Here is a 25,844-nt window from a genome sequence, read left to right as displayed (position 1 = left end):
GGGGGGTGGGGCTGCTGACCTAAAGAGACGGCTATTCTATATACATTTCACTCATCATTACGAGGGCCATCCTCTCTGTCCACTAGAGAGTTCCCCGGAGATATTCTCCGAGAGCCATTATGGCCATTGCCTGTCCATAAGGCATCGCAGTCAGCGGGATATCTTTGTAGAATTGAAGGCTGTCGCCCATTCCGGTCCCGAAGCTGGTGTTCTGCAACTCGCCCTGTCCATCCACGAATCCCAGTACAGCAGCAATCGCCTTCTCGGCAACCGGGCGGTACTGAGAGCCCAGGTACCTCTTTCTCACAGCCTTCAAAATACCGTAGGCAAATCCTGCCGTCGCAGACGCTTCCAAGTATGAGTCGGAATGGTCCAGGAGGGTGTGCCAGGATCCGGAGCTGTCCTGCAGCCGTTGGAGGGCTTCGCACTGTGCGGCGAGTGTGTCGATAAGGTGAATGCGAATGGGATCGGAGGGCTCGAGGTCGAGAAGTTCAATAATCTCGGGGATGACGATGGTAACCCAACTGTTACCACGGGCCCAACGAGCATTTGCGAAATTGTGGCCACCATCCTCAAAAGTCCATCCGTGATAGAAAAGACCGGTACGCGTATCGAACAGATATTTGATATGGACGAGGAACTGTCGCTTAGCCTCAGCGATGTAAGCGGGGCGATTCAGCAGCTTTCCAATCTTTGCAAGTGGCAAGACCGTCATCATCAAGGTATCGTCCCATAGTTGTTGATAATTCTCGGTCAGGTAGGTGGCGTGCTGCATGCCACCATAGCGGGTACGAGCGAGATCGTGCATTGCCCACTCCGCCCACGTATCCAGCCAGGGCAGATATGTAACGTTGCCGGTCTTCTCGTACACATACGCGAGAGTCAAGAAAACCGCCATAGTATTGATGTTCTTGGTTGTGCCACCCTCGGCAAAACGGGCGGCAAACCAATCCTCGATGATAGCGAGGAGCTTCTCATCGCCCGTCATCTCATAATATTTCCAAATGCCGTAGAGACCAATGCCGTGCGTCCACTCCCAGCCATGCCATGACTTTGTATCAATCACACGGCCATCCTGCAATCGAAGGAGGAATTTTCCGGTCTCATCCTTGATGTTGACCAGGTTGTTGATGAGCAGATCGACGGTCTCCCGGACCTGCGGGGGAGAAGGAGCAGCCATGATGGGAAGAATTCACGAAAGTAGCGGTATCTGTCACAAAGATTAAAAAATAGCTTAAAGCTTTAAAAGCATCGGAAGCATGGAAATCTCGCCGACGGCCTGTCCTAATAACCACCTGGTCGGGGGCGTAGCCGATGATACGCGGAAGAATCCACCCATTTCTCCGCGCGGGATGAAGCGCCTCCTCGGGCGAGAAGCTACCGAGCGAGGGACGCTAAGCAAGTGCCAATTTGGACCAGACAACAACTATTGGACTGGCAGCATGCCGAGAACCATGGCTGGCGCTGGAGCTCATCCTTCTTCGGGTCAATGCTCCCCCGCATGGCATGGAGAACCGAATGCGGGCTCTTTTTGGCGAAAACCCGGGGAAATCCCCATTTTGTCTTTAGTTGATCTGGAGTGGGTTTGCCGTTGGTGCTGGCTGCACATGATCAGTCAGTCGGTGTAAGCGTCAACGAGCATGGGTTGATCACATAGATCCGTAGTTAAAAGGGCTAACACATCCCTCGCCCGGTGCCTCTCCCCGGCGCTCTTTTTTCTTAGCCCCCCCTGGTTGTTGGTGTAGTGAGCCGTCATTCCATCTCTGTTCTTTCTTGCATTCTTCTCTCTCAACATGGCCAAGGACGCTACGTTGCCGTCCGGTGACTCCCACATGGACGCCATGCCCTCGACTGAGGCCGGTGAGAAGAAAGATACAAGGGATATCTCTCACGTCGAGCAGGTACTGTCACAAAGTGACGACCTTAAAAAAGACGATTTGGACTACAGCCGCGTGGACAAGGAAGTCCAGGAGTATGCCAATCGTGTTCAGGTTGATGTCGATGAGCAGACGAGCAAACGTTTGCGGCGCATGATTGACCGTCGGGTTCTGGTGATTATGATTATTACATATTTCCTTCAGGCTCTGGATAAAGGAACTATGTCCTTCGCGTCTATTATGGGAATCATTGAGGATACAAATATGCATGGACAGGAAGTACGTTCAACTCAATGTTTTGCCATCCCCGATGCTAACGATATGGGTCTGCTAGTATAACTGGTTGACAACATGTATCTACATCGCCGTCTTGTTCGTCGAATACCCCACAAATTGGATCATCCAGCGTGTCCCTATTGCCAAATACCTTGGTGTCAATATTATCCTCTGGGGTGCTGTCCTTGCCCTCCACAGTGCTTGCCACAACTTCGCCGGCCTAGTTACCGTGCGTATCTTCCTCGGTATCTTCGAGGCAGTCTGTCAACCATCCTTCGTGTTACTTTCTAGTATGTGGTATAAGCGGGAGGAACAGGCTGCGACGGTGACTTACTGGTAATTTCCCTGAAATACATGCCCTGGAACATCGCATTGCAGTATCTAACCGGGAGAAGGTACATGATGAACGGAGCTCAGCAGATCGTCGGTGGTCTTCTCGCGTATTGCTTCAGTCTCATCGGCAGAGGTAAGGCACTCCTGTCATGGCAGGCTCTCTTCCTCACCTACGGCTGTGCCTCGGTCCTCTGGGGTCTGTTTGTTATTTGGTGGATGCCCGACTCTCCCATGCGTGCCAAGTGCTTTAGCGAAGAAGACAAGCATCTTATGGTCGAGCGTGTCCGGTCCAACCAGACTGGTCTCCAAAACAAGAAATTCCGCGGATACCAAATGCTGGAAGCCTTCAAGGACCCCCAGATGTGGTGCTACTGCGCGATCCAGATTTTCACGACCCTCCCTACTAGCGGCCTGGGTGCCTTTGCGAACATTATCATCAAAGGCTTTGACTTCACCCTGCTCCAGACTCAGTTGTTGGCCATGGTTCTGGGATTCTACATCGTCATCGTACTGTTGACGTCTTCGTTCCTCGTCAAAAAAACGAACCAGAATCTGCTGGTTATGTTGGGCTTTATCATTCCGTAGGTTTCCCTTGACTATGAGGATTACATTCCGTCTAACAAGTTGAATCAGATCTTATGTCGGCACCATCGTTCTGATGACTGTGAAGAACCATAATCTGGCCACAAAGGTTGGCCTTTTGATTAGCTACTATATCACGCTGTCATTCTGGTCCGCGCAGAACCTGTGTCTGTCCATGGTCTCCCGTAACATCGCTGGCGCCACAAAGAAGTCTACTGTGGTCGCAGCCACCTTCGTCTCCTGGGCTGTCGGAAACGCGATCGGTGAGTTACATCTACCCCTGCCCTTTCGTCTCTCGCATCATATACTAACTAGAATATAGGCCCTCAGGTCTTCCTCGCGAAAGACGCCCCACGTTACTTCATTGCCTTTGGTGTCCATTTGGGCTGTTATGTTTGTATGACAATTGTTGTCATCTTCCTGCGCTTCTATCTCAAATGGCAGAATAATAAGAAGGATCGCCTCCTGCGTGAAGCCGGAATGGAGGGTGATACGAACTTGGCACATGCCTTTGAAGACCGAACGGACCAGGAGAACCTGAATTTCCGCTACATTTACTAGGCTACGAGATTATCACGATTAGTTGTTTGGATATGTTTAAAATATAGTTTTCTGGGCATATAAATGGGATTGATTCCCGGGTATTGCAGCAATCTATCAGATTCTCTCACATCCGTCATGTGTTGGGTTGCGTAGACAGAGGTGTCCCTCTCCTCTCCCTTGGTCTCTACGCGAACTTGATCTCTCGGTTGTAAAGGTAGACAGTTAATGACTATAATATTCTGTCAAGCAAAACACAATTGGTAATTCGCTTGGCGTGGTCCTATTCAATAACTTCTTGAGCTACTACGCCTATATCCGTAGGCATAGCACCTTCGGCATCTTCAGGCACTATCCAGACCATACTCAGAGATAAGAGTGTCTGCACACGACAACCCGGTCATGTAAGCAGTCGCCTGAGTGTGGTTGTTGGTCAGGACAGGCACAACGCTCATATCAGCGACCCGCAGATTGCTAATGCCAAAGACGCGGAATTTGCTATCCACCACCACATCACCATCTCCCTCCTTGCCCATCTTGGCCGTCCCTGTCATATGCCAGCTGGAACCCAGGGTGTTCTTCCAGAATTCCAGGATGTCCTCGTCGGACTCCGAAGCCGGGGCAATCAGGGGGGAGACAGTATCCTTAGTAAAGGCTTCGTGTTTCGTAAACTGCAGCGCCTCGCGGAAGATCTCAATGCAGGCCCGTCGATCAAATGGATGGGAGAGGAACTTGGGGTCGAAGAGGAGTGGGTCTTCGGGGTTGGAGGACTGCAACCGAACCTCGCCGCTAGACTGTTCATTCATCAAGAACACCAACAGACAAACATAGCTGTAGTCCTTGGTGACCTCTGGCATGATGAGATGGAGAGGGAAGTGTGTCATGAACTCATAGTGCGGGATGGTCGCACGTTGCAGGAATTCCTGCTTCGATGCTGGGAGCGCTTGGAATTCCGGTGACGCAGTCAAACGATCTGACTTGAACCATCCAGCCCCGATCTGGCAGGAATGTTTAGCCCAGGGTCCAGTGCCGTCTTTCTTCCATTGCTCCATGGCTGACTCCATGGCGTCTTGGTCACCAAAGAAGCTATTGCGATCGTTGGTCGATGGGTTGCGAAGGAAACACAGAGGAGCGAAGAAGTGGTCGCGAAGGCCCTGGCCGAGAGCGGGAATATCTTTAACAACAGGAATCTGGAACTTTTGGAGCTCTTCAGCCCGGCCGATTCCAGAGTGCATCAGGATCTTCGGAGTGTCAAGGGATCCCGCGCTGAGGATGACTTCTTTCGTGGCGAAATCTGTACCGACGGGTCAGTATATCTTCCAGAATCAAGTCCCTGCTCTCTTACATTTAGAGTCACCGGATTCCACGCCCACGACCTTGAGCCCATCGAGAATCAGGCGTCGAGCGGGAGCTTCGGTAATAACGGAAAGGTTGTCAGGAGCATCGCGCAAGAGGTCAGTCGCGGTAACGCGCTGCCCTTGGTGAGAGGAATTGATAACCAGCGCCATTCCCAGTGGATTGCCCGAGTTGTGGTCTAGATTGCGTGCAAGGCCAGCTTGCTCAAAAGTGTCCATCATGAGAGGCAAATCCGCCTCCCATTCAGCAGCGTAGCCCACACGGAGGCCACCTTCTGATCCATGATCGGAGGCTTTGGGAGCGGCGTATTTGGCATTCCTAACATCGGAAATGGTGCCATTAAACGTTTCCAGTCGCTTGAAACGTCCCTGCATGCTGTTCCAACTGAAACTGTCGTCTCGGACGACGGAGGCCCATTCGTCGTAATCATCGCGGGCACCAACGGTATACACGCCGAAATTGATGGCAGAGCTGCCCCCAAGCACCTTTCCTCGAGAATAGTCGATCTGGCGTCCGTTGCAATTCTCCTGCGGGGTGGTTTTGTACCCCCAGTTCATGTCGCCATTCATAAAGGTAGTCCATCGCTGGCCATCGACGCGGAGATTCTTGTCTTCATTTCGGCGACCAGCCTCCAGCAGAAGGACTTTGGGTCGCTTTGCTGAACGGGCGAGCGTCGACGCAAGGGCGCACCCCGCGGGACCACCTATACAATATTAAAATCGTCCAGCCAAAGAGATGCACCCAGAGCATGACTTACCGCCCACGACGATGAAGTCCCAGTCAAGACCGGTAGAGCCCATTTTGTGGTTCCTAAGCCGGGGCTACCAAGGAACTGAAAAACTTGAGTTATTGTTCAAAATATTCTCAAGATGAAGAAAATAACTAAATAACTCGGGGCTAAGGGGGCTGGCTGTCTTATCAGCACTGCCGATCGACAGAGGCAGAGGCAGTCACTGAGGGGCAGCAAAGGAATGTCACCGAGCAGAGTACTCCATAGTATGAAGTAGTTTATTACTAGAGCCAACAACATGCAGTAGTGCGGGGTCCAGGTGGAATGTTACCCGCACAGGATGGGGGCGGTAACATTTTAGATTCATCAGTACTGAGAAGAGACAGGCCCAATCCACGAAAGCCCACTTGCTTTGGGTTTTGAACCGACGGTGCATTTGGCTGGCTGTCTCGAATGGATCTGCCGACCCGTTGGATTAGTCGGTATCTCTCGCGCCAGACCGTTAGTGTTTTCCCGCGTTGTCCAACCTTGCCGACCATGTTTGTCTAGGCCTATCGTCCAAAAAACGCCCCAGCCCTGAATAGCGGGGTCATAGTGTGATCGGAATGAGTCGAGATACCATATGAGTTGGAGCTGATAGTGATCAGGATGTATTGACGAAACCCTAGAAACCTGCATTGTATAGTTGCAAGATATATCTTCGGTATACTGAAGGTATATTGACAATGCCCCCCATACTCAAGTCGACTTGGTCACACCACGAGGAACACCTGCTGTGATTCTGCTTCGGCAAGAATATCCAATCAGTAACATGAATCCTACAGCCATCGGTGGTTTTCTGGTTCCATGTGGCGACAAACCAGTTCTCCATCATCCGGCTGATCCTGTCAACCATGTGACGAGACACGATGATGAGAGTTGGCCGTGACACTGATAATCAGCGATGCACTAGAATCATACCTCTTTTCACAATTGAAGGACATGATCTATACAGCGTATACATGCATACCGGAAGAGTTTCCTCCCCGTCGGTTCCCCGATCAGCAGAAGGCGTGTCTAATGAGGGAACCGATCTAGCCTCATCTGGGACGAGGCTCATGTGGGGCCGTCTGTGATTGGTGCACTGCTGCTCTCCCCGGCCGAGTGCTTGGCACTAATCCCAATCTAGACGAACGGCGCATGGCTCTGACTAATCAGACAAAGTCAAGCCCCACTGACCCCACTTGACTAGACGCCTTTCGGGATTAGTGCAATGCCTCCTGGCTCGATTTTTTGGCCGCCCGCATTTTTTCTCCATCTTCTCCTTCTCCATCGCTAATCCACTTTTCAACTTCCACCTCCAGACGCAGCCGTGCTCTATACGGCGTATACTCATTACGCCTCTTCTTATCTTCCTCTTCGTTCCTTTCTTATACCATTTGATCGCATTCTAGCTTTCTTTTTATCTCTCGTTGCTTCTTTTTCTTGTGTCATCTATTCAAATAGCGCCTTCGCTCGTTCGACTCGCGCCGGATTTCCCCATTCTGCCATCTCAGTCCTCTTCCACGTACACCCTCCTATTGCCAGACAAGACACTCTCCAGTCACCTCGGACCCCAGAAATTATACTTATATCGGTTCTTCCGCCTTTTTGACCTCCGATTCGGCTTCCTGCTTCCTCTAATCCGGGTTCAAGAAAAGCAGGCCGGAGATCGTTCGCGACAGTAAAGGGTTCTCCGAACATTGAATCTCGTGGTTTAGTCCAATTGGTCTTGCATAATTCCGAGTGGCTTGCTTGCCGTCAAATCTCCGGAAAATCTGTTCGAACTGGGTCCCCGGCGAGATCATGATTGATCCGGGGTGTCGCCTCTGAGAGTTCTCCAACGCACTTACCATGGCGCTCGAAGACCCTATCTTTCCTGCTCACGGTCGTGATAAACCGTGCAATTCGGCTTCGTGCTGGCAGCTGCTATATTCCCGTCTTCCTCGCTTCTCGAATAGAGGCTAGGACGGATCTCCTAATTGAACCGATATCCGTGACACTGTATTCTTCACTCATGGGGTCCCTGTCGAGCCCTCCCGAGGGTCTCATTGGTGGCTACCAGGGAGGTAGCCTCGCCATCAAAATCTTGATGGTCGTCTTCAGTTCCATTGCCTTGTACAATGCTCTCGAACTCGTCATTCTCATCTTCCTCACGTTCAACCGCTACTCCGGCCTGTATTTCTGGACCATGCTCCTCTCGGGCGTCTTGGGAGTGATGCCACATGCAATTGGATACATACTCGAGTTTTTCGCCAAAGGACCTCTATGGCTGGCCATCACCCTGTCTACCATAGGCTTCTATTTTATGGTCCCCGGCCAGTCCTTTGTTCTCTGGTCTCGACTTCATCTACTGGTGCAGAACCCCCGGACACTCCGCCGTATCTTGTACTTGATCATCTTCGATACTGTGATCCTCCTTATCCCCACGACCGTCCTCACTTTTGCGACCGTCTATGTGCGCACAGAACCAATCATCCGAGGATATAACGTCATGGAACGGCTGCAGCTGGCCTGGTTCTGTGCGCAGGAAATGCTTATATCAGGCATCTATATCTGGGAGACCGCCAAGTTTCTCCACCTACGACCGGACAAAGATTCCTCGCGCCACAAGACCCTGTACGAGCTCATCCTGATCAACGTCATTATCATCTTGATGGATGTGGCGCTCCTCTCGTTGGAATACTCTGGTCTCTATACCCTACAAACCACCCTCAAAGCCACCGTCTACAGCATCAAACTCAAGCTTGAATTCGCTGTGCTGCGCAAGCTAGTATCCCTTGTCAATACTCAGCGGCCCGAGACGAGCTCGAGCGACCATGAGGAGTACCCCAACTTCGTGGACCCGGATCAGATTGTGGGTGATGTGACGCACGCAGCACCCATGCCCCGCCGGACGCATTCCATTCGGCCGTGGAGTGGCGTATCTTTAGACAGCCTACCCGTCTCCATCTCGGAGGGGCGGTCCCGTCGCTCGGCGGAGACGGTTCGATCGCGGCCACCCTAAGAACCTGCTGCCGAAGTCTCAACAAGTATACCTTTTTGCTTGGTTTCCACGGGCAGTGTACATAGCTCCGGGCTGGTACATCCGGAGTATATCCACCGAACAGGCCGAGACTCCATTGGATCTGTGGTTGTATATATCGATTGTTTTAATGTCAACGTTTTTACTAGAAAAGGGCGGGGCAGGGTGAGGCTCTCCTCTGGGAGGATGGTCCTGCAATTTATGTACTATGATGAGCTTTATTAACTCGAAGCGTTTCCATATCTAATAGACCCCGACCGTTGAGAAACATCCTCCACGCGTGTAGACTTGCTTCCAAATCAGATCTGGATTCTGATTCTGCATGCCTCAGGCATGCTCACGTGCCTCACCATGACGACATACCATGTGGCATCATGTCTTCCACTCTTCGCATTCGGCCGAAGAACTCTCTTTTCTCCCCATCTCACCACGTCTCCCCTCACCAAACACCCTCCATACCATCCGGCGTGTGCATCTGCTCATCTACATATCTCTGCCGACTCCCTTCTGACCCAGCCAGTTCGTTCAATTCGGCTCTCGCCGTCCACGCGTTCTGATTGGTCTCTGCCAAGCTATACATCGTGCAGCGAAATGAGACCCGGGGGGTATTCAATGGGTCGCCGCCTCGCCTGGAACACCTTGATCCATTCATTGGCGGGACACCCTTCCGTCTCCGTCCGCGCTAGTTGAACCGGAGAATATTCCCTGGGACGTCCCCGCGAGACGTTTGCTGTGCTCTTTTGCCCCTCGTCAACGTGGTCTCCAATATTGAGAACAGTACAGAACAGATATCATAGCCCTTTACAACGGATGCTCCTTCGTGAAGTTCCTGCGCAAAGGCTCTCGGCCCTGAATTGCCCCGAATTTCCAGGTTCGCTCCGTTCTCTTGTCGATCTCCGCGCCGATCAGCCGTTTCTTATCACTCGGCAATCGGTGGTTTTGGCCGAATCTCTGGCCATTGAGGGCCAGAAAGAGTGTGCTTGACTAGTGTGATCAAACTTATTCCGGTGCCAGGCAAGTCTCGACTATGGACGCCCGTCATGGTGCCACCTCACCGACGAGGGGCGACCATCCTCAAGATGCGGAGACACAATTACAACACCACGAGCGTATACCCGAAGGATGTAGCGATACGCTGCCGTCGACGGCTACACGCCAACCACTACCCGAAAGAGTCTTCCCGATCCGCTCCATGGTCTCCGTCACATCTTCACCCTCCTCTTCCGTACAATCAGGCTCTTCGTCTCCAACGAGGGGAATGCGGAGTTACTCCATCATCGACGAGCACACTTGGAATGAGATCCTATCACAGAATCCAGCGAGAACAAGAATTGGCCCGGATGCAACTCCCCCGCCCAAGTCTCAGGAGACCCAAGATACACCCTTCAGGAAGCAGGAAGGCTCCTCTAATGTTGACCACGACCATGCCGAAGTATTTGTGACATCTCGCTTCCAGCATGTTGTCACTCCTTCCGGTCACGCAATTCTCACTGGGCGAGGAGGAGAACCTATCATGGCATGTGAGGATGAACCAATTCACATGCCCGGTGCCGTGCAGACTTTCGGTGCTCTAGTAGCTGTCCGAGAAGTTTCGGAAGGCCGATTCCGTATCCATGTCGTCAGTGAAAACTCGGAGACTCTCCTAGGGTATTCGCCAACCCAGTTATTTGCCCTGGACTCATTTTGCGATATCCTGTCCGAAGAACAGACGGATCAATTCCTTGACCATGTTGACTTCGTTCGGGATGAGACATATGATCCGTGTGCGGACGGTCCGGATGTTTTCATCCTGTCCATTGCAGACTCTTCGCGCGGGCCCGTACGCTTCTGGTGCGCGATGCACGCAAATCCCGCCAATCGGGATATGATCATCTGTGAATTCGAGCTGGAGGATGACCGTGTCAACCCGCCAAACATATCCGGAAGCTCTTCGCCACTGATCCCCTCGGATACTCTAGGTGTAGAACCTTCCGCGGAGGCTTTCGCGGCGAGTACGGTTAATATCAGTCAGCCGCTGCGTGTATTACGGAGCGCTCGCCGGAGACGAGGCGAAGAGGCTGCAATGCAGGTCTTCAGCATAGTTAGCCAGGTGCAAGATCAACTAGGGCAGGCTCAAACCCTGGACGTGTTGCTCAACACGACCGTTGGTCTGGTTAAAGAACTCACCGGGTTCCATCGGGTAATGGTCTATCAGTTTGATAGTGACTGGAATGGCCAGGTGGTTGCAGAGCTAGTCGATCCTCGAATGACAAAAGATCTGTATAAAGGGCTCCACTTCCCAGCGTCGGATATTCCAAAGCAGGCTCGCAATCTATATCAGATCAACCGGGTTCGATTGCTATATGACCGAGATCAATTGACTTCCCGGCTAGTATGTCGCTCGGCAGAGGACTTGGAAACGCCTCTTGATATGACCCATGCATACCTACGCGCCATGTCACCCATCCATATCAAATATCTCGCCAACATGGAAGTGCGTGCATCCATGTCGATCAGTATCAACGACGTCAACGGGCTGTGGGGACTGATCTCCTGTCATTCCTACGGAACGTCCGGGATGAGGGTTTCCTTCCCTATACGAAAAATGTGTCGACTAATCGGTGACACTCTGGCGAGGAATATCGAGCGACTATCGTATGCGTCTCGTCTCCAGGCCCGAAAACTCATCAACACAATGCCTACCCATGCCAACCCTTCCGGGTATATCATCGCGTCTTCGGATGATTTATTGAAACTGTTTGATGCGGACTATGCTGCCCTTTCTATTCGTGGCGAAACAAAGCTACTCGGCCCGTCAAGCGACTCGCATGAGCTGCTCGCGCTTGTGGAGTTTTTGAAGATTCGCAGACATAACTCCGTCCTTTCATCGCAGAACATTACGAAAGATTTTTCTGACTTGCATTACGCTCCCGGCTTCAAGTCAATCTCGGGTCTACTCTATGTTCCCCTTGCAGCAGACGGGGCTGATTTCATGGTCTTTTTCCGCCGGGGTCGCTTGACTGAAATCAAATGGGGTGGCGATCCACATGAGAAGAGGTTTGACAACGGGAACTTGGAGCCGCGCAAGAGCTTCCATGTGTGGAAAGAAGTTGTACTTGATCAGTCCCGGGAATGGACAGATTCAGAAATCGAGACAGCTGCGATCTTGTGTTTGGTCTACGGGAAGTTCATCAAAGTCTGGCGACAAAACGAGTGCAGCTCTCAATTGACCAAGTTACTCCTTGCTAACTCCGCCCATGAGGTGCGGACTCCATTGAATGCGGTTATAAACTATTTGGAAATTGCACTCGAAGGTGCACTGGATGATGAGACCCGCGAGAATTTGACCAAATCGTATTCTGCGTCCAAATCGCTGATCTACGTCATAAACGATCTTCTCGACCTGACAAACACCGAAAAAGGAAAGGAACTAATCAAAAATGAACCCTTTGACCTCCCCAGAACATTCAAAGAAGCAACCGATATGTTTGAAGGCGAATCAAAGCGGAAGGGCATCAAGTATACGGTCATCTCACATCCTGGGGTCCCAACGATTGTGGTGGGAGACCAGCGCCGTGTCAGGCAGGCTCTCTCCAATCTTATCTCCAATGCCGTTCAGCACACATCATCGGGAGAGGTGACTGTGGAGATGGCCTCCTCCCACCAAGAGGGGGATGTGCGTACTGCAATAGTCGAGATGACGGTTCTTGATACCGGATCAGGAATGTCTCATGATACGTTGGAAGTTCTGTTCCGGGAACTTGAACAGGTTTCCGGTGACGAGGATGAAATTGCTCTTAGAAATATGGTCGATACGGAAGGAAAAACTGTGTTGGGATTGGGGCTGGCCCTGGTCTCTCGAATTGTCCACAACCGCCATGGTCAGCTGAGTGTCAAGTCTGAAGAAGGAAAAGGCAGCCGATTCAAAATATCGCTTCTATTCGCACTTCCTGACGATCCAACGTTCGAAGAAGGACCAGATTCGTCCGCAAATCCAGAACCGCCGCTCCCTCGTGGCGAGGAGTTCGTCCTTGTCGGGAGTCCTCCGGGAGAGGAGCAGAACCTGCGGGGTGAGCGTGAGGCTGCCGATAAGGAAAAGGGAGTTAATAAGCCTAACTCCGAGACATTCCTATCTTCGAGCAGCACGGACGATAGCAGAAACGTAAACAAGTCTGCAACTACTGACGAAACCCCCGCAAAAACCCCGAGCAAGACCATCGACAAACCGTCCAACACCAGCCCAGCAACCAGCGCCGAGTTGAACCCGACCGCACCTCCCTCCGTTCCCAATCCACCGAAACTACCCCCGACATACCGTGTTCTCGTTGCTGAAGATGATCCCATCAATGGGAAGATTGTACAAAAACGCCTGGGCAAGCTCGGACACACGGTTTGTTTGACGGTGAACGGAGAGGAGTGCGCAGCTGCCTACCGCGCTAATCCTGCTGAGTATGATGTGGTTCTTATGGATATCCAGGTAAGTTGCAATGTCTGGTAAAATACTCGGATCCGTTCTAACTCACAAGAAGATGCCTTTGGTTGACGGTATGAGCTCAACGCGTATGATTCGGCAATTCGAAACCGAGTCTTCATCGAAAAATCTCTCCCACATTGCGGAATTGAATGGAAGGGTTCCTATTTTTGCAGTCTCCGCCTCTCTTCTAGAGAAAGATGCGGCGTTGTATATGGATACAGGGTTTGATGGGTGGATTATGAAGCCAATCAATTTTAACCGACTAAACACAGTGCTCGATGGGTTACAAAATGCTGAGACTAGAAACGGTTGCGCTTATCAGCCAGGACAGTGGGAAAATGGTGGCTGGTTCACCACACGAACAGAATAAATGCCCTGGTGGCGGTGTCTTTGAATGTCTATATCCCAGCGTCTCTGCCAATCCTTGCTGGCAGATATGATTACACCACTGTATACACCTGCTTTGGAGTTTGGGATGTTGCTATATACCACTACATCATGATAATTGACAATTTTATATTCCATCATGATTATTCCTGTGCCTTTGTAGTAGTGGATGCTGTTCTTGATCTCATCGTCCGACGGACATCACGTGGTCCGTGCATCAGCTGACTTGCCTGATCGGGACAGGTTGACGTTTCTCCAACAACATCGTCATTCCTCTTCTCTCTCTTCCATTTCTCTCTGCCGTCGCATCTTCTCCCAAAATGCCCTCTCTTTGACTTTCCTTTCGCTAGCTCACATTTTCAGTTCTTCCCCTCCGTCATGGTGTCTCTCTGGCCCTTCAAGGTACGTTCACTCCCCGGTTTAGAGCTCTATCAAGCTCACGCATCAATCATTAGGGTCAAGATGACTCCCCCGCCTCTTTCGAAAAGACCCTATCCACGTTGTCCACCAAGATCTCTCAGACCACCGCCCGTCTCGACTCGCATCGTCAACATGCCCGTCGCTTCAAAGCCCTCTGGACCCTTTACACCACTTTCGCCTACCTTCTGTACACTATCATCGTTGCTCTGGTCCTGGGGTGGGAGAACTGGGGGATAACTGAATTCGCCGCACTGATCGGCGGGCCCATTGTGTACAATTACCCTCCCGTATCAATATCCGCAACCATGCAGCTAACCAGTGGTCCCTGTCATAGGATATTTGGAGTTCGCACCGGTGCCACGAAGTTCTTCGACTTCCGTATCAATAAAACCCAACGGCACCTCGACGACCTACACAAACAGCGAGATGAAACCATCGAGAAGCTCAAGATAGCAACAAAATACAATTCTACGCAACAACTACTCGAGAAATATGCCGGTGAACCATCCCCGAAACCGTCGCGTGCCAAAGGCGGCGATCAGGAGAAGCGCAGATCCGATGCCAAACGGAAACCATCTACACCGCAACAAGCCCCTGTCCAGCGGACAGGTCTCCCTCCTCCCCCAACGGCTAATATTCGCCGCCCGGCTCCCATTCCGGAAACGCCGCCCCAGGTCTTCCCTCCTTCCCCCAATCCCAACTATCAACAGCCTCCGCGCGGGCCCCCACCACCAAACATGCCCCCGTCGCCGATGCCAGCATTTGATGAACCTGGATTCGCACCGAATGCCTTCCCCAGCGCCCCGCAGTATGTTGAACAACACCGTTGGTACGACCGATTGCTCGACGTGCTTCTCGGCGAGGATGAGACTCAACTGAAGAACCGCATGGTACTGATCTGCACGACCTGTCGTTTGGTCAATGGTCAGGCCCCACCGGGGATCAAAACACCGGAGGAACTGGGAAGATGGAGATGTGGGAGCTGCGGCGCCTGGAACGGAGAGGAGAGCGAGACGACGAAGGTTCTGGAGAGGATTCAAAACGAAAGCCGATCGGGTGACGGCGCGTGGGAGTCGGTCTCCAGAGGTGATGGCGATAACCAGTCTTCCGTCGACGATGTCACGGATGATGCGGTAATGGTCGCAACTGCAATGAGCGATGACGAACCGGCCGATACGGACTCTGGTGCATCGGAGGACGTTGAGAAAGAAGAGAAAGCCGAACCCCAGCCAAAGCAGAAATCCAAACGCGGGCGGACCAGGGGAGGAAAGTAATCGATCAGTCTGGATGTGCTGTAGCGCGCTATAATTAACGTCCATGCGCTTGTTCTGGGCCCAGGCAAGCGGCTCGTGCCATAGAAAGGACCGTTGGCACCATTGGGAGCCATTGATATACCCACAGGACCAGTACATTATCCAATACATCCGGTCTACCAGACAGCGGGCCCAACAAGAATCAAAACCGGTATCATTCATAAGCCATCAGTCATGGGTATGCTATCTATGTACATGACGTCAAATCCAATAGTCCAAGTCTAAGTGCAACTTGAGACAATTCTATGCCAGATTCGGCGCATTAGCTTTAAGGATGCCAATAGTGGCATTTGCTGCCTTCACCTCCGCCTCTTCGCTGGACAGACACCCTTCAACAACGACTAGATCTGAGTCTTTCATCTTCACCAAGCATGTGTAGCTGGCGCTCCCGCTCCCGTCTACAATACGCTTCACGGTGAACTGTGCGTCACCCTTGGAAAGCCTTTGTGCTGTGTTCCTCGGATGAGTGACGTTCACGCCATCCGATAGGATGCGACGGAAATAAGAGAGCAGCCCGATTCGCTCAACAAACATCGTCGAGACGTCGAGGTTGCCTCCCGAATCAACAAAGATGGCCCCTAGGATACTCTCGACAATATCCGAAAAGAATTTATCAGCGTTTAGCTGGGAGAGAGCTTGCCAGGGATAGTGGGCGCCATGATGCAGGGCATGGATGACCTCATCACGCAGGAGGCGATGGCGCCGCAGGACGTTCGCCCGGGCGTTGTTCATGTCCAAAGCTTCGCTCCGCATGAACCGCCACAGCTCGATCAGCCTCTGGCCCGACTGAATGGTGAACTTACCATCCGGGGTCGCATCGACGTCGGCCTGATCCTGCGCCACGACAAACTCCATGCAGAAGAATGCGAGGAGGTTTGCGTTCGTGAGGGCATGCTTAATCAAGGTCATTTCGCCCTGAGGATACTCGGCGGGATGGTGGGCCATGGCGTGTACCACGACCATGTCGAGCACGGCATCGCCGAGAAATTCCAACCTCTGGTACGACTGGGTCGACGGGTCGGATTGGCACGAAGGATGGGTCAGGGCCTCCACGAGGAGGGACTCGTTTACGAAGGTGTACCCAATATGCTCTTTCAGGGTCTCGTTCATGACGTGTGATGAGGTCGCAGGGGTGGAAGGGGCAGTCATGGGAGCAATTTCGATTTCAGGGAGCAGACGACGGATGCACGTATGTGCTTTCTCATAGCCACCGTCTACGTAGGCGGCTCCGATGAGAGACTCCACCACATCAGCCAGCACTTTGGTAGACATCGCCCGCTTTGCAGGCATCTCTATTGCCTTTTCCGAGATCAGGGGCGCGGACCATTTCCGTGGCGTGAACATCTTCGTGATGATAAAGGAGTCCAAGCCGAGCTCTAAGGCGGCTCGTGCGAGTCTTTGGTTCTGCACGATTTCATCTCGTCGCTCGCTGAGATAGCCCTCGTGCCAGGTCGGGTGTTGAACAAACAGCTGACAGGCTACGGTGAGCTTGAGAACAGCATCGCCAAAGAACTCATACCGCTGGTAGTTTGTCAGGCCCTGGGCGGAGGGCGCCGAAATGGCCGTGATGACATGGTTGGTGCTGCTAAATTGCACGTCTTGCAAGATAGTCTCGCATAGTCGAGTAGCAATCAAGGTAGCTTCCAACCGATCAAGAATAACGGAAATAAACAGCCCGAAGATAGTATCAGAGAACGGCAACCTATCTATAGTACAAGCTGTAGCCGGGACGATGCGTACTTTTGCGGCAGGTCCAGAAATTCCTTCGTCTATGACGTACTGCGCTGGGGCCAGAGTCTGGCGATGCAAGAGGTTTCTGCGACGAGGGAGCGAGTCGCATTCCATTTCCAACATAGAGATGTCGCCATCATCGGTGACCACCCATTTTTTAAATAGCAGCGGTTCATTATAGCGGGTACGGTCTCGCACAATTCCCATAATGGGGGGAGAAGTCTCACGCGAATAAACCTCTAGCGCCGTGTCATGACCATTGTTCTTGAGCAGCCATGCGCCTAATTCGCTGTGAGGCAGGTCAGGGCCAAAAAGCACCACGTAGTCACGTTCGGCTCGCAATTGGCGAGAGCTGGGGGCTTGAAGATAAAGCGCTGTGATATCCCGCATCTGCCGTATTGCGTTTTCTGGCACCAAGGGCACTTTCCTAGCCACGTCAAAAGTAAGGGTAAAGATGTTCTCGCTATCCCAAAACAGCGTCATAGTGTCCAGCGGAGGGAGGACTGTCGGCCCCGTCAGGGTCATCGACAGCTGGTAGTCGAGACTCCCGTTGAGCTGGACAAGGATACGGCTCTGGTGGATATCAGGAGATGACCATGAGTAGGCCCAATCCGTCCACGGGTCATATTGGTCTGCCGCTTCTATCATAGATGGTAAGTCCCCGAATTCGGTCAGTCTCAACTCCGGTTTTCTGGTCAAAGGAAGCAAGTTATCATTCACAAGACCAAACTCGTATAGGCGCTTATATGCTTGGAATGCTGCTTCCTTAGTAGCCGCGCGCTCTGTGTTCCACCATTTCGTTCCTTGGGTACGGCGAACATCGGGATGGACGCAGTTTGGCAGTTTTATGATGCCTTTTTGTCGTCCAGTACCGTCGGACTCGAATGATATCTCGGGGCGGTTGTCGGCATATGGTTGTTTGGGCAGGGTAGAGCAGAAATGGTAGAGATGAGCCACGGCCGTGTCGGCGGTTAAAACGGCACTAGAAGAAGATGGATGTCAGAATTTGCTCTCTATTATTCACCTCTTTTGTTCATTACCCTGTTGAGTCCACCTCGAATCTCTCATCCACCGCCTCGGCGTTAGATTCCAATGCTTCACATCGCTTTCGTTCATCATCTTGATAGGCCTCAATCATGGCTTGCTCGAGGACCTGCCATTTCTTCAGGTCGCAGAGCTCATCTTCTGTGGAAAACATGATTGCAAAAGTGGACTCCTTGTGCCGTGCCCGTCCGCGGCGTTGGACAAATGACTTGAGGTTTGATGGCTTATCATAACATATGACCATGCTGCAAGCACTGATATCGATACCTTCCTCCAACACATCTGTAGCCACTATGAGATTTTTCTGGCCACTTCGGAACTCTGACAATGTATCCCGTTGCATCTGCATGCTTAGTAGCTCCCCGATGAAATCCTTCCGATTCTCTCCACCGCCTGACCAACCAACAAAAGCGGCAGAGCGAAAGCGTTCCTTCGTGAGAGGGTGTACAGACAGTAATGTCGTCAGAACGCTCACTGTCGCGCGCTGCTTTGCGAACACGAGGCCAGAGAAATGTGGGTCCTCTGCGGCAGTCAGAAACGAAATCAAAGCTTCGAGCTTTGGCGACGGGAAGAAGTCTTCGTGTCGGCGTGGAGGCTGACACTGAATAGAGGGGACGGTAGAAAAGAAATCAACGAGGTACGCTTTCTCCTCTGGATCCCAGCCCAGCATCATGCTGGAATTGTCGAGCTGGGCTCTTAGCTGTCCTACTGACGCATGAATAAAGTAGTCCACCGCCCAGCCGCCAAGCTCTTGATAGATGTGGCAGCTGCGCTCAATGAATTTCTTGAGCTGTCCGTTACAGTAGGTCTTCCGGGTTAGAAGTGTTTTCTGGAGAGCCTTGCCATCGAAGGCGCTTCTTCGAAGCTTCTTGACGTATGGGTCATCTTCCAAGTCAATGGTTTCCCAAGCGTGCACAAGGGCCCTCAACGTTTTCGTCCCCACTGTGGGGTCGTCAATGTTAATTGGTGTATACCAGATCTGCTGCAGGTGAGGTCGATGTGTATGGGACAGGAGTTCCGGGCGATGCGCACGGGGTGTCCTGCAAATAGCATTCAAGTTCGCCTCAATAATCCTGGGAAGGCTAGTCAGAGGGACCCATGCACGTCGATTGGACTCGAAGTACATACGACAACTCTTTGCTACTAGTACGTACCACCGGGCTGGCAGTGAGGCCCAAGATCCGGGGTACAGCCTCAGGACCAAGCGTGGCCAGAGTGGGATGATAGAAATCCTGCATGATTCTATTTGCTGGGTGGCGACGCATGCAGTGGTGGGCTTTCAGTAACGTCATGTTAGTCAATTGAATTACTGGGAACTGTAAGACCAGAGCATACCTTCGTCGAAAATGAGCAGTCCCAGTTGGGACATCCGCACGAAGCCGTGCCTCACAGCATCTTCCAGGACGGCGTGGGTGGACACGACCACCTGCATATCCTTTAAGATAGCATCCCAGATTGCCTGCTCGGTCCACTTATCTACTTTATCCAGTCCAGTCAGGGTTCTGGATTTGACAGCTGGGAGATTCGTGACAATCACGTCATGCTGCTGGAGGCATAATGTGACTGTTGGAACCAGGTACCAAATCAGCTGGAAAGGGTGATCAGTTGAGGTTCTGCAACGGCTGGTATGCAGGGGTAGAGATCAACCTTCTGCGGTCGGCGAGTTTCAAGTTCATTCATAATGCGTAAAAGGGCTCTGAATATATTCTGGTCAGGTCAAGGATATCTGCGACAAGAAATTACGTGCCACACACACGTGGGTTTTCCCACTGCCTGTATCCATCTGTGGTGGTCAGTGCTGATATGTTTGTCGTGGATCGGGTGTCCTACGGTAACAATGACATTTTGCTGGAGACTGGCCTCGAACATCTCAGTCTGATAATTCCGCGGGCGAAACAAGGCCGCGTCGGGCTCTATCACGGAGGGAGAGACCATTGTACAACCCAGCGTGCACTGGTCCCCTTCTCCGGAGAGCTAAGTGGAAATCTGAAGTTGGAGGAGGGGTATGCTGATGGTTGATGTGCTGTACTGTGTATGTATTAATAATCATGCGGCGATGGCCCCTCCGGTTGACCCTACAGCCAGTATAAAGACGATCTCGTTGATCGAGGCACCATGGAAGATTTACATTCGGACCCTTGGTTCCAATAATAGTAGAAACGAGTACCCTTGGATGGAGAATCGAGGAACAGCTGTTCTACTTGCTCTATTGTCATAATATATTTGATGAACTTCCGTTGTTAACACTCTCCTGTGGCACTTCCTCCAACACAGGGTGTTCCCGTGCATTCAAACCCTCTCGGGTCCTCAACATTCCCACATAAATATTCCCCAGCAGTCGTGCCATTCGAGAGTTTCAGATCCATATGGAAGAGGCCGATATTGGAGCATGGTGCGACAGCACTACACTGGAAACTGGCAACGCTTGAGACCTTCGTGGTTCCGGTTAGGTTGGCCATAGTGATGTCCCGTATCTGAAACTGCGAATTAGTGCAGTTTCCCTCGCCTGGGGCGCCGCTAAATCGAGTACACTGCGAGATTGCGATCGCAGATCCTCGTAGGGATTTGGCAGTCAGGTCTTTGAAGACCATGTTTGAGGCGTCTACAGAACACTGTTAATCGTGCATTTGATACCTCATGGGGCTGGGCTTACATCCAAGGCCTCCACCACCTCCATTAGGAGGATACCCGTTTTGATCATCTGTCCATGTCTTGAAGTAAACCTGCAGGTACCTGTTATCGAATCAACTTCTCCATATCTGGATTGCTGGGCTTCTTACCGCGTGAAGAGTATTGTGGTAGTCGATGTTCTTGACGGTGAATCGCTCGATGGTCTCGAATTCATCGTTGTACTGACCAATACTGCCCAAAGCAATACCAAGACCGTCGTAGAAATGGGAATTCGTAATTGTGATGTCTGTGCTGTTACCTTTCAGGGAAATGCTATCGTCCCCGTTGTACACGGTCCAGTTGTTGAATGTGATGTGAGAGGATCGAATCGTGTCAGCCCCGTCCGTGTTTGCTGGGCTGGTCAGTCGAATGGTCTTTGGGAAAGGGGAGGCAAGTCATACAGCTCGATACCACATTCCCAGTATTGTTGATGAAGATGCTGTCTAATTCGACATGATGCGAGTAGATTATCGACATCGTCCTGCCAGAGGCATCATTAGTTCTCCAATTCTTTATTTGGACGGGGGAGGACGCACCACATCTGGCTTCGTAGAAAGTTGAGCCCCCGCACGACGGAATTGGTGAGACCATTGAAAGTGATAGCGTGCGGCCGGCCAGGGTAGTTGGATGTATTGGGTTGTTTTTTGATCCATTGGTACCAAGTATCGCCATTACCGTTGAGCGTGCCCACTCCATGTCCATTGATTCTGACATTGTTACCGCCGAGTACAAAAGCGGTAGATTGATTCTGATAACCAACGGGGAGCGAATGGTTCAACCAGTACTGGATGTCGGTACCCCACTGGGTTGCATGAGAGACTGTGGGATATAGTTCTGACAGGACCACATACCAGAAGCTCTCCTTTAATATCGATATCAACATCCTCCAGGCCAGTGACGTTCATGACAGAGTTTACATGGTACGTAGTTGGTTTAAAGATTACTCTACCTCCTCGACCACATCGCTGGAACGCACGAAGAATGGCGGGTGCATCGTCGGTGGCATTGGAGCCGGCGGCGGGGACGACGCAGGTCTCCCGAGTAGCAGGTTTTTGGACGGCGGAGGCACAGACGGTGGCCGTCAATAGACACAATATACGAGAGAGACGCATGGCGAAGAAATCATATCAGACGTAGGTGAATGTCGCTGTGGGAGGAGCATCTGCATCTCCTGGATATATGCGATTATATACCGTATTGTTCCTGCATGTTGAAAGAATATCACTTTCTCCGCACGATTGAGGGCTTCATTTGTTTTTGCACGAATAGCATGCTTGTATGATGTGTTTAGAAGCTCTTGGATCGGCGCCCTCGGACTTGGGGTTGTGGGGAAATGGGGGATATCGGGTGTATGGGCTGAGGTTCGGTATAATTGCCAGCGAGACAGTGCATAGTGTTTACATATTAAGTGATAGAGGTTCAAGGATAATGCATATATCGAAGCCTTCGAAGGTCTCAGACTACTTCTAAAGCGTTAACTAACAAGGTCCCCTCATCCATAGATTTGTCGATGCATTACGCCCCAGTTTATACTCCATTAATGCAGTATTAATCAGCATCAAACATTATGTCGGCAGAAACAGGCGGTAGTGATAGTGGGGGTGATAAGATATGCCACTTGGGTGGGCGGTGACAACTGCACAGATGATCGACATGTGAATAAGCATAGTCCATAATGATATAAACATACATTCAACGAGTCAGACCATGTTTTTCTGTCTCCATGGACAAACATCTTACATCCTCACGCTATCCTCCAGTACTTCTGCTCTCCGATGACGGAGCGGATTCCTTCCCCGCGGACGGACTAACGATGATCCGGGATGACTAATCCCTCTCCCGCCGTTCGTTCTCCGAGGGGCAAAAACTCCCCGACAAGCAGAACAATCCCAAGTGAGTCACAGCAATCAACATCACCCATTGCGACATCATGGCCTCTGCCACGGACTCTCAGAAGTACCTCTCAACCAGAGGTGGTGATTACGGCGTGGGTTGCCTATTCTGCATGGTATCATCTCCGGATAATGCGCTGACATGATTGAAGCTCTCGTTCGAGAATGTCGTCTTGAAGGGCCTCGCCGCGGACGGTGGTCTCTTCTTGCCTCACCAAGTCCCAATTGCAGAGAACTGGGTACGTCTACTCGATTTCCGTCGTGGATTCGCGCCGGATGACCCCCATATGGTATACCCTGGCTAATAGATCACAGCGGAGTTGGAAAGATCTCTCCTACCCGGACCTTGCGTTCCAGATCCTCAGTCTCTACATCTCGCCCTCCGAAATCCCCCCACAGGACCTCAAAGCCATCATTGATCGGAGTTACTCGACCTTCCGCGCGGACGACGTTGTGCCGTTGACCCATCTCCAGGATAACCTGTATCTCCTGGAACTCTTCCACGGCCCCAGCTACTCCTTCAAAGACTGCGCCCTCCAGTTCCTCGGAAATCTGTTCGAGTACTTCCTTGTCCGTAAGAACGAGGGCAAGGTCGGAAAGGGTGCGTCCAGCATGCCTACATGACGGGACCGGACTAATGGACCTATAGACAGACACCATCTGACAGTTGTCGGTGCAACGAGCGGTGATGCATGTTTCCCTGTGTTCTCGCGATGTATCGCATGTATTAACTGGATTTACAGACGGGATCGGCCGCTATCTACGGTCTTCGGGGCAAGAAGGATGTGTCCGTCGTCATCCTGCATCCCAAGGGTCGCGTCAGTCCCATCCAAGAAGCGCAAATGACCACCTGCACAGACCGGAATGTCCATAACTTGGCAGTGACGGGGACGTTCGATGATTGCCAGGCTAGTAGTGCGCAAGTCAGAAACGTGGGACTACCAGCTAACCGTGCAACAGGACATTGTTAAGGCTCTCTTTGGCGACGCCGACACCAATGCGACTCTGAAGCTTGGTGCAGTTAACTCGATCAACTTTGCTCGTATTCTCGCCCAGATCGTGTTCTATTTCTATGCGTACTTCTCGCTGGTCAGGAAGTCGCCCTCGTTCAATCTCGGCGACAAGGTCCGATTTGTAACCCCCACCGGAAACTTCGGTAATATTCTTTCTGGTTACTTTGCATCAAAGATGGGTCTTCCAGTCGAGAAGTTGGTTGGTACGTTTGTCAGCCTTTGGCTCCTGTCTTTATATATACAGCGGTACTAACAAAAGATGTTTGATAGTGGCCACAAACGAGTAAGTGGAAGGAAGCCGTCATCTCTCAGTCTGCCAAAGATGGTAGCCTAGTGTATACAGTTCTTTGCTAACTGTTATCAAGGAACGATATTCTTCACCGCTTCTGGACGAGTGGCCGATATGAAAAGAACCCGGCCGCCACTGAGGGCAACGTAGTTGACGCTTGCAAAGAGACCCCCAGTCCGGCCATGGACATTTTGGTTTCCAGTAACTTCGAAAGACTTATGTGGTTCCTCGCAAGGGGTATGTCCTCAATTTTACTCGTCCAGTTTCTATGGGGGTTACTGACTAGACGTAGACTTTGCTGCGGCTAGTGGCAAGGATGATCAGTCCAGCAAGAAGCAAGCGGGTGAGGACGTCCTGTCCTGGTATCAGTCCTTGAAATCGACCGGTGGCTTCGGGCCCGTCAACAAGGAAATCTTGGAGAACGGCCGGCGGAGCTTCGAAAGTGACCGGGTGAGCAACTCGGAAACCATCGACACCATCAGATGTTGCTACCAGGAGACCAAATACGTTCTCGACCCTCATTCAGCTGTTGGCGTCACCTCTGCCAAGAGATCGATTGCGCGGGTCGGCCCCAACTGCCACCACATCTCTCTCTCCACTGCCCACCCGGCCAAGTTCTCTGACGCGGTTGAGTCAGCTTTGAAGGGTGAGTCGGGCTTCAACTTTGAGCAGCAGGTTCTTCCCGACGAGTTCAAGGCTTTCTCCTCGATGGAGAAACGTGTGACGACCGTCGACAACTCGTGGGAGAAGGTTCGTGAGATCGTGAAGAGCAAGGCGGAAGCGGACATTGCTGCTGAGAGCAGCGCGTGAGTAGAGTATTTTGCGGCATGTGCCTTTTATTGAACCTGGATATATAGCGCCACGACAGCGATGACCTTATCAGACCATCCGGATGGAAGTATGACAGCGCTGATAGAAAATAGAATGATCCATGGATGTAACTAATTCTGAAGATATATATTTTGTCTTTTGAACCGCAGCAATGATCCTGCGGGCCAATGGTGCTGAGGTAGTAATATGTTTCAACTATACTTGGGAGCCTCTCCCCTTGCGCATCATCATAGCCATTCCCTCGCCGATCTTTGTTTCCTGTGCACTCATCCCCAGGATCTTCTCGTAAAACGGCACCGAACGCACCCAGTCCATGGTGAAGAGCATACTCCGCCGGAGATATGGCATGGCATCAGTAATTTCACCCACACACTCGACGAGCCAACTGCCGAGTCCCTTGCCCCGGTGACTGGAGTGGACATAAACATCGGTGATGTAGACAAAGGTGGTGTAATCGGTGACGCAGCGGGCAATGCCGACGAATTCGGGGTCCGGCTTTCCTGTATCATCATTTGGCTTGTGGGGATTATAGTAGACGCCAAAGCAGAGACAGCTTTGGATTGCCTGTTTCAAAGCGTCTGGGGGTAATGGTTTTGCCCAGTACACGTCGTCCAATGCGAACCAATCGTTCAGCGTTTGGAGGGGAATTAGAGAGGAATCGGTTGAAATGAAGTACTCTCCTTTTGTCCATATTCTGGGGAGAGGAGGAGTGGAAGCGCTCATGCTGGAATACTTGAGAGGTTCTAGAAGAATACACGTTGGCCATCGTTGTTGAGGTTGAGGACGCGAAATATATATCTCACTCTGTGAGTCATAACGGAAGTTCTAATTAACCCTGACTCCTGACCTGCTCGTATATGCAGTAGCTGGCATGTCTCACGGATGATCGACAAGACCGGTTGCAACGCAGTAGAGTCTGCTTTAATCACATTGACTGGTGGGCATGTCTATCTGTCATGGTGGGGTTCTGGCGGACATTTCGACAAGCGTCTACGACAAGTTGTTTCTAAACAATACATACAGCTGGTCCTTATCTGGAATACAAACGGATGTTCAGTTTTCAA

The 25,844-nt window shown here is 51.6% G+C and overlaps 11 protein-coding genes across 11 annotated transcripts; 5 read left to right on the top strand and 6 right to left on the bottom strand.

Moving 5' to 3' along the window:
- Window positions 1–9: 9 nt before the first annotated feature.
- Window positions 10–1,180, bottom strand: BDV59DRAFT_211200 (glycoside hydrolase family 88/105 protein; the record flags this gene model as incomplete). The annotated part of the gene is made up of 1 exon (XM_073695750.1): window positions 10–1,180. The coding sequence occupies one exon, from the start codon at window positions 1,178–1,180 to the stop codon at window positions 83–85; it is 1,098 nt and encodes a 365-aa protein (XP_073543158.1). The 3' UTR covers window positions 10–82.
- Window positions 1,181–1,721: 541 nt separating this feature from the next.
- Window positions 1,722–3,629, top strand: BDV59DRAFT_211197 (putative 2-ketogluconate transporter; the record flags this gene model as incomplete). Its single annotated transcript, XM_073695749.1, has 5 exons — window positions 1,722–2,156; window positions 2,212–2,489; window positions 2,549–3,067; window positions 3,120–3,331; window positions 3,391–3,629. Exons 1-5 carry the CDS (start codon window positions 1,794–1,796, stop codon window positions 3,627–3,629), a joined length of 1,611 nt encoding a protein of 536 aa, XP_073543157.1. The 5' UTR covers window positions 1,722–1,793.
- An 85-nt stretch (window positions 3,630–3,714) lies between these two features.
- Window positions 3,715–6,397, bottom strand: BDV59DRAFT_188751 (GMC family oxidoreductase). The gene is made up of 3 exons (XM_073691494.1): window positions 5,722–6,397; window positions 4,954–5,667; window positions 3,715–4,902 (listed from the first exon to the last, which is right to left on the bottom strand). Exons 1-3 carry the CDS (start codon window positions 5,762–5,764, stop codon window positions 3,953–3,955), a joined length of 1,707 nt encoding a protein of 568 aa, XP_073543156.1. The 5' UTR covers window positions 5,765–6,397; the 3' UTR covers window positions 3,715–3,952.
- Window positions 6,398–7,016: 619 nt separating this feature from the next.
- On the top strand, window positions 7,017–9,153 carry BDV59DRAFT_188749 (uncharacterized protein). The gene has a single exon (XM_073691493.1). It carries the CDS (start codon window positions 7,730–7,732, stop codon window positions 8,717–8,719), a length of 990 nt encoding a protein of 329 aa, XP_073543155.1. The 5' UTR covers window positions 7,017–7,729; the 3' UTR covers window positions 8,720–9,153.
- An 11-nt stretch (window positions 9,154–9,164) lies between these two features.
- Window positions 9,165–13,717, top strand: fphA (putative sensor histidine kinase/response regulator). Its single transcript, XM_073691492.1, has 2 exons — window positions 9,165–13,193; window positions 13,246–13,717. The coding sequence occupies exons 1-2, from the start codon at window positions 9,765–9,767 to the stop codon at window positions 13,558–13,560; spliced, it is 3,744 nt and encodes a 1,247-aa protein (XP_073543154.1). The 5' UTR covers window positions 9,165–9,764; the 3' UTR covers window positions 13,561–13,717.
- Window positions 13,718–13,955: 238 nt separating this feature from the next.
- Window positions 13,956–15,271, top strand: BDV59DRAFT_196556 (uncharacterized protein; the record flags this gene model as incomplete). The annotated part of the gene is made up of 3 exons (XM_073692729.1): window positions 13,956–13,979; window positions 14,033–14,268; window positions 14,332–15,271. 3 exons carry the CDS (start codon window positions 13,956–13,958, stop codon window positions 15,269–15,271), a joined length of 1,200 nt encoding a protein of 399 aa, XP_073543153.1.
- Window positions 15,272–15,412: 141 nt separating this feature from the next.
- BDV59DRAFT_140227 (ATP-dependent helicase dcl2) lies at window positions 15,413–20,077 on the bottom strand. The gene is made up of 6 exons (XM_073687162.1): window positions 19,916–20,077; window positions 19,733–19,868; window positions 19,421–19,673; window positions 19,214–19,361; window positions 18,082–19,158; window positions 15,413–18,023 (listed from the first exon to the last, which is right to left on the bottom strand). Exons 2-6 carry the CDS (start codon window positions 19,763–19,765, stop codon window positions 15,554–15,556), a joined length of 3,981 nt encoding a protein of 1,326 aa, XP_073543151.1. The 5' UTR covers window positions 19,766–19,868; window positions 19,916–20,077; the 3' UTR covers window positions 15,413–15,553.
- BDV59DRAFT_140203 (uncharacterized protein) lies at window positions 19,715–20,077 on the bottom strand. Its single transcript, XM_073687161.1, has 2 exons — window positions 19,916–20,077; window positions 19,715–19,868 (listed from the first exon to the last, which is right to left on the bottom strand). Exons 1-2 carry the CDS (start codon window positions 20,018–20,020, stop codon window positions 19,797–19,799), a joined length of 177 nt encoding a protein of 58 aa, XP_073543152.1. The 5' UTR covers window positions 20,021–20,077; the 3' UTR covers window positions 19,715–19,796.
- A 161-nt stretch (window positions 20,078–20,238) lies between these two features.
- BDV59DRAFT_188744 (putative exo-polygalacturonase) lies at window positions 20,239–22,043 on the bottom strand. The gene is made up of 6 exons (XM_073691491.1): window positions 21,607–22,043; window positions 21,292–21,557; window positions 21,157–21,236; window positions 20,866–21,107; window positions 20,739–20,808; window positions 20,239–20,687 (listed from the first exon to the last, which is right to left on the bottom strand). The coding sequence occupies exons 1-6, from the start codon at window positions 21,865–21,867 to the stop codon at window positions 20,326–20,328; spliced, it is 1,281 nt and encodes a 426-aa protein (XP_073543150.1). The 5' UTR covers window positions 21,868–22,043; the 3' UTR covers window positions 20,239–20,325.
- Window positions 22,044–22,502: 459 nt separating this feature from the next.
- Window positions 22,503–24,867, top strand: BDV59DRAFT_140145 (threonine synthase THR4). Its single transcript, XM_073687159.1, has 9 exons — window positions 22,503–22,742; window positions 22,800–22,886; window positions 22,963–23,248; window positions 23,297–23,337; window positions 23,391–23,555; window positions 23,608–23,863; window positions 23,931–23,943; window positions 24,026–24,186; window positions 24,242–24,867. The coding sequence occupies exons 1-9, from the start codon at window positions 22,686–22,688 to the stop codon at window positions 24,757–24,759; spliced, it is 1,584 nt and encodes a 527-aa protein (XP_073543149.1). The 5' UTR covers window positions 22,503–22,685; the 3' UTR covers window positions 24,760–24,867.
- BDV59DRAFT_140151 (GNAT family N-acetyltransferase) lies at window positions 24,857–25,621 on the bottom strand. The gene has a single exon (XM_073687160.1). It carries the CDS (start codon window positions 25,501–25,503, stop codon window positions 24,976–24,978), a length of 528 nt encoding a protein of 175 aa, XP_073543148.1. The 5' UTR covers window positions 25,504–25,621; the 3' UTR covers window positions 24,857–24,975.
- Window positions 25,622–25,844: the final 223 nt, after the last annotated feature.

This window comes from Aspergillus ambiguus (genome assembly GCF_047715705.1).
Source record: "Aspergillus ambiguus strain CBS 117.58 unplaced genomic scaffold BDV59scaffold_57, whole genome shotgun sequence".
Taxonomy (NCBI): Eukaryota; Fungi; Ascomycota; class Eurotiomycetes; order Eurotiales; family Aspergillaceae; genus Aspergillus; species Aspergillus ambiguus.
This window is presented reverse-complemented; position numbering and strand designations above follow the sequence as displayed.

What these genes read in the sequence shown, in the direction of transcription:
- BDV59DRAFT_188751 (XM_073691494.1), bottom strand. Translation starts at nt 5,764, where the DNA reads ATGGGCTCTACCGGTCTTGACTGGGACTTCATCGTCGTGGGCG. An exon ending in GGACTTCATCGTCGTGGGCG is followed by an intron (nt 5,668 to 5,721) that starts GTAAGTCATGCT and finishes AATATTGTATAG; the next exon opens with GTGGTCCCGCGGGGTGCGCC. An exon ending in GGAATCCGGTGACTCTAAAT is followed by an intron (nt 4,903 to 4,953) that starts GTAAGAGAGCAG and finishes CCGTCGGTACAG; the next exon opens with ATTTCGCCACGAAAGAAGTC.
- BDV59DRAFT_188749 (XM_073691493.1), top strand. Translation starts at nt 7,730, where the DNA reads ATGGGGTCCCTGTCGAGCCCTCCCGAGGGTCTCATTGGTGGCTACCAG.
- fphA (XM_073691492.1), top strand. Translation starts at nt 9,765, where the DNA reads ATGGACGCCCGTCATGGTGCCACCTCACCGACGAGGGGCGACCATCCT. An exon ending in TGGTTCTTATGGATATCCAG is followed by an intron (nt 13,194 to 13,245) that starts GTAAGTTGCAAT and finishes ACTCACAAGAAG; the next exon opens with ATGCCTTTGGTTGACGGTAT.
- BDV59DRAFT_140227 (XM_073687162.1), bottom strand. Translation starts at nt 19,765, where the DNA reads ATGAATGAACTTGAAACTCGCCGACCGCAGAAG. An exon ending in AAACTCGCCGACCGCAGAAG is followed by an intron (nt 19,674 to 19,732) that starts GTTGATCTCTAC and finishes CACCCTTTCCAG; the next exon opens with CTGATTTGGTACCTGGTTCC. An exon ending in ACTGCTCATTTTCGACGAAG is followed by an intron (nt 19,362 to 19,420) that starts GTATGCTCTGGT and finishes CGTTACTGAAAG; the next exon opens with CCCACCACTGCATGCGTCGC.
- BDV59DRAFT_140203 (XM_073687161.1), bottom strand. Translation starts at nt 20,020, where the DNA reads ATGGTCTCTCCCTCCGTGATAGAGCCCGACGCGGCCTTGTTTCGCCCG. An exon ending in AGCAAAATGTCATTGTTACC is followed by an intron (nt 19,869 to 19,915) that starts GTAGGACACCCG and finishes TGACCACCACAG; the next exon opens with ATGGATACAGGCAGTGGGAA.
- BDV59DRAFT_188744 (XM_073691491.1), bottom strand. Translation starts at nt 21,867, where the DNA reads ATGCGTCTCTCTCGTATATTGTGTCTATTGACGGCCACCGTCTGTGCC. An exon ending in TGGGAATGTGGTATCGAGCT is followed by an intron (nt 21,108 to 21,156) that starts GTATGACTTGCC and finishes TGACCAGCCCAG; the next exon opens with CAAACACGGACGGGGCTGAC. An exon ending in ACCACAATACTCTTCACGCG is followed by an intron (nt 20,809 to 20,865) that starts GTAAGAAGCCCA and finishes AGGTACCTGCAG; the next exon opens with GTTTACTTCAAGACATGGAC.
- BDV59DRAFT_140145 (XM_073687159.1), top strand. Translation starts at nt 22,686, where the DNA reads ATGGCCTCTGCCACGGACTCTCAGAAGTACCTCTCAACCAGAGGTGGT. An exon ending in CGAGGGCAAGGTCGGAAAGG is followed by an intron (nt 23,249 to 23,296) that starts GTGCGTCCAGCA and finishes ATGGACCTATAG; the next exon opens with ACAGACACCATCTGACAGTT. An exon ending in GGACGTTCGATGATTGCCAG is followed by an intron (nt 23,556 to 23,607) that starts GCTAGTAGTGCG and finishes ACCGTGCAACAG; the next exon opens with GACATTGTTAAGGCTCTCTT.
- BDV59DRAFT_140151 (XM_073687160.1), bottom strand. Translation starts at nt 25,503, where the DNA reads ATGAGCGCTTCCACTCCTCCTCTCCCCAGAATATGGACAAAAGGAGAG.